Source organism: Sceloporus undulatus, chromosome 6 (genome assembly GCF_019175285.1).
Source record: "Sceloporus undulatus isolate JIND9_A2432 ecotype Alabama chromosome 6, SceUnd_v1.1, whole genome shotgun sequence".
In the NCBI taxonomy this organism is placed as follows: Eukaryota; Metazoa; Chordata; class Lepidosauria; order Squamata; family Phrynosomatidae; genus Sceloporus; species Sceloporus undulatus.
The window spans coordinates 100,670,501-100,673,052 of NC_056527.1; the positions used below are offsets into that span (position 1 = coordinate 100,670,501).

General features: G+C 38.9%; 1 protein-coding gene across 1 annotated transcript; it reads right to left on the bottom strand.

Annotated features, from left to right (window-relative positions):
- Window positions 1-269: 269 nt before the first annotated feature.
- Window positions 270-1,217, bottom strand: LOC121933727 (olfactory receptor 14A2-like). The gene has a single exon (XM_042473715.1). It carries the CDS (start codon window positions 1,032-1,034, stop codon window positions 270-272), a length of 765 nt encoding a protein of 254 aa, XP_042329649.1. The 5' UTR covers window positions 1,035-1,217.
- Window positions 1,218-2,552: the final 1,335 nt, after the last annotated feature.

The window sequence follows — 2,552 nt, forward strand, 5'->3', positions numbered from 1 at the left end:
CCCACAAAATCCTAAAAGCAAATCTTGATTTTGCCAGTTTATATAAGGGACACTATTTTACTTTGCCATCTTGAGAATCTACGCATTTTGATATCCATAGGGGTCCTTGAATAAATCCTGAGAGAATACCAAGAGCCAGCTGTATTGCTATGAATTTACATAGTCACTGAAACATCCTGTTATTAAAAGGCATTATTCCAAACATGATAGATTGCCCTCTTCATTTAAGCTTTACACAGAATTTACTGAATAAATCAGGAAAAAGCTATTCACAGGGGGGGAAAAACCCTTAAACCCAGCAGTTTTTTCAGAGCATTTTTGATCTCCTTGTTTCTCATGCTGTAGACGAGTGGATTCATCAAGGGTGGCACCATCGTATATATCATGGTCAGTGTCAAATCAATTTGTGAAGGAGAATCAGATGGGGGCTTATAGTAAGCAAAGTATCCAGTAAGTACAAATATAGAGCACACAGTGAGATGTGGAAGGCAGGTTGAGAAAGCTTTTTGCCTTCTCTGCCCAGAAGGTATTCTCATCACTACGGTTAAAATGTGTACATAACTCACAACAATGAAAATAAAGCAGCCTAGTACAACCACAGCACTCAGCAAAAGAATTCCAATTTCAATCAGATACAAGTCAGAGCAGGCAAGCTTAAGTAATTGTGGGATTTCACAGAAAAATTGGTTGACAACGTTGGAGCAAAAGGGAGATACAAAGGTGCCTACAGTATGTAGTACTCCATAGAACAAGCTAATGATCCATACAGCTGTAATCATTTGAAGACAAGCATGTTTATTAATCATCAGCTCATACTGTAATGGATTGCAAATGGCAACATACCGATCATATGCCATGACGGTTAGAAGAAAGAAATCAGATCCTAAAAAAAAGACATAGAACAGCACTTGAGCAACACACCCAGAGTAAGAAATATGACTGTCATTCCTAAGGGAATTGGCCATGGAGGCAGGAAAAATGACCGAAACTTGTCCAACATCTTGTATGGCCAAGTTCATCAGAAAGAAGTACATGGGGGTGTGCAAACGATAGTCAGAGACTATTGTAGAGACAATGAGAAGATTCCCTGTTGCAGCTGCCAAGTAAAAGACAAGGAATACAATGAAGTGTAAAATTTTCAGCTCCCAAACACCTGAGAATTCCAGCAGAAGAAAATCTGAGAGGGAGGATTTATTAAATTGACTTTGCTCTTCAGTAGGTAGGCCTCCTATGAAAGGAAAGAGAATGAGAGTTCTTGGAATGAGTATAACAGAAGTGGTAGCATGATACTTGCAGTTTAATTTTAAGTTGATATGATTTTGTTATTTCTGTTATTGTTATAATTACAAACTTATAGTATGTGTGCATGTCATCAAGGTACTATTTTATCTGAAAACCTGAAATTTGAAGAAAATCAACCCGAAAACAACCCACAGAAGGTGCATCCATAGCACACAATTTTATTTGTCATAAATCTACTATATGGAATTCAAATCCTGGCATTTGTAATTTTGTCAAGAATTGGGAATTCTTTGCAACAAAGCTGTAGTAAGGTTATTAGCAAAATACTCTAGAAAATTCCAAATACTTCACCAGAGTACAAATCCCAAGATTCCTTAGGAAGACTACACAGTACTTAAAGTGGTATCCAACTGCTGCAATTATGAAGAGTGCTTACAGACTGAGGAGCAGTGTGAAGCCACCCCACACAAAAACAGATTGGGGCCATGGCAGCCACACGGTGTGGCCCTAATCTGCTGCAACACCAGCCGAAAAAGGAGTGGTTGAAAATCACTCCTTTTTTGGCTGCAGAAAAGCCACCGTTAGAGGCTCTTCACGGCCCTGTGCCAGCTTCCCGGTGTGTTGTAACCAGCTTAGACACTGCTAGTATATGAGCAGTATATAAATGAAGCTGTTTGTTACGGCATGTAACCGCCATGTCTCCAAGAAGCCCAGAAGCCAGCCCAGATGTGGGCAGCTAGGCAGCTGGAAACTTGCTTCCAGGCAGCTTCAGAGTGTGCAGCATCAAAACGCCATGCTCTGAAGCCACCCAGGTAGCAGCGCAAAAGAGCGGTCTGTTTTGCCCCCTGGTTTTGCTCCCTGTTTTCACTGTAACATTATTTCAAATGCATGCTCAAAAGTGTTTTTCTAAATGTATTGTGTCCACAACTCATTCATTCCTAAATCCCTACTGAGTCATGTTCTTACTATCTAAATCATGTGAGGATAATGTGCCACCTCCTTGAGAGCAGTTGATGGAGATAATTTCATATTTCTGATACAAGTAATATATTTGTCTTGAATTATTAAATTATCTCCATCAGCTGATGTCAAGAACTGATACATTATCTTCACATGAAAAGATTACACCCATCAGTCAACAAAGAAAATAATTAATTAGTTGAATCCCATTTTTTATACCATGCCTTTTCCCCAAGACTAAGATTCAAGGTGGCTTACAGATGAAAAATCTACCTTTGATATGATCAAGAGGAATCTATTTTTAGCATTTCTCTTTAAACAAACCATTTTAGAGAAATCAAGCATATCCA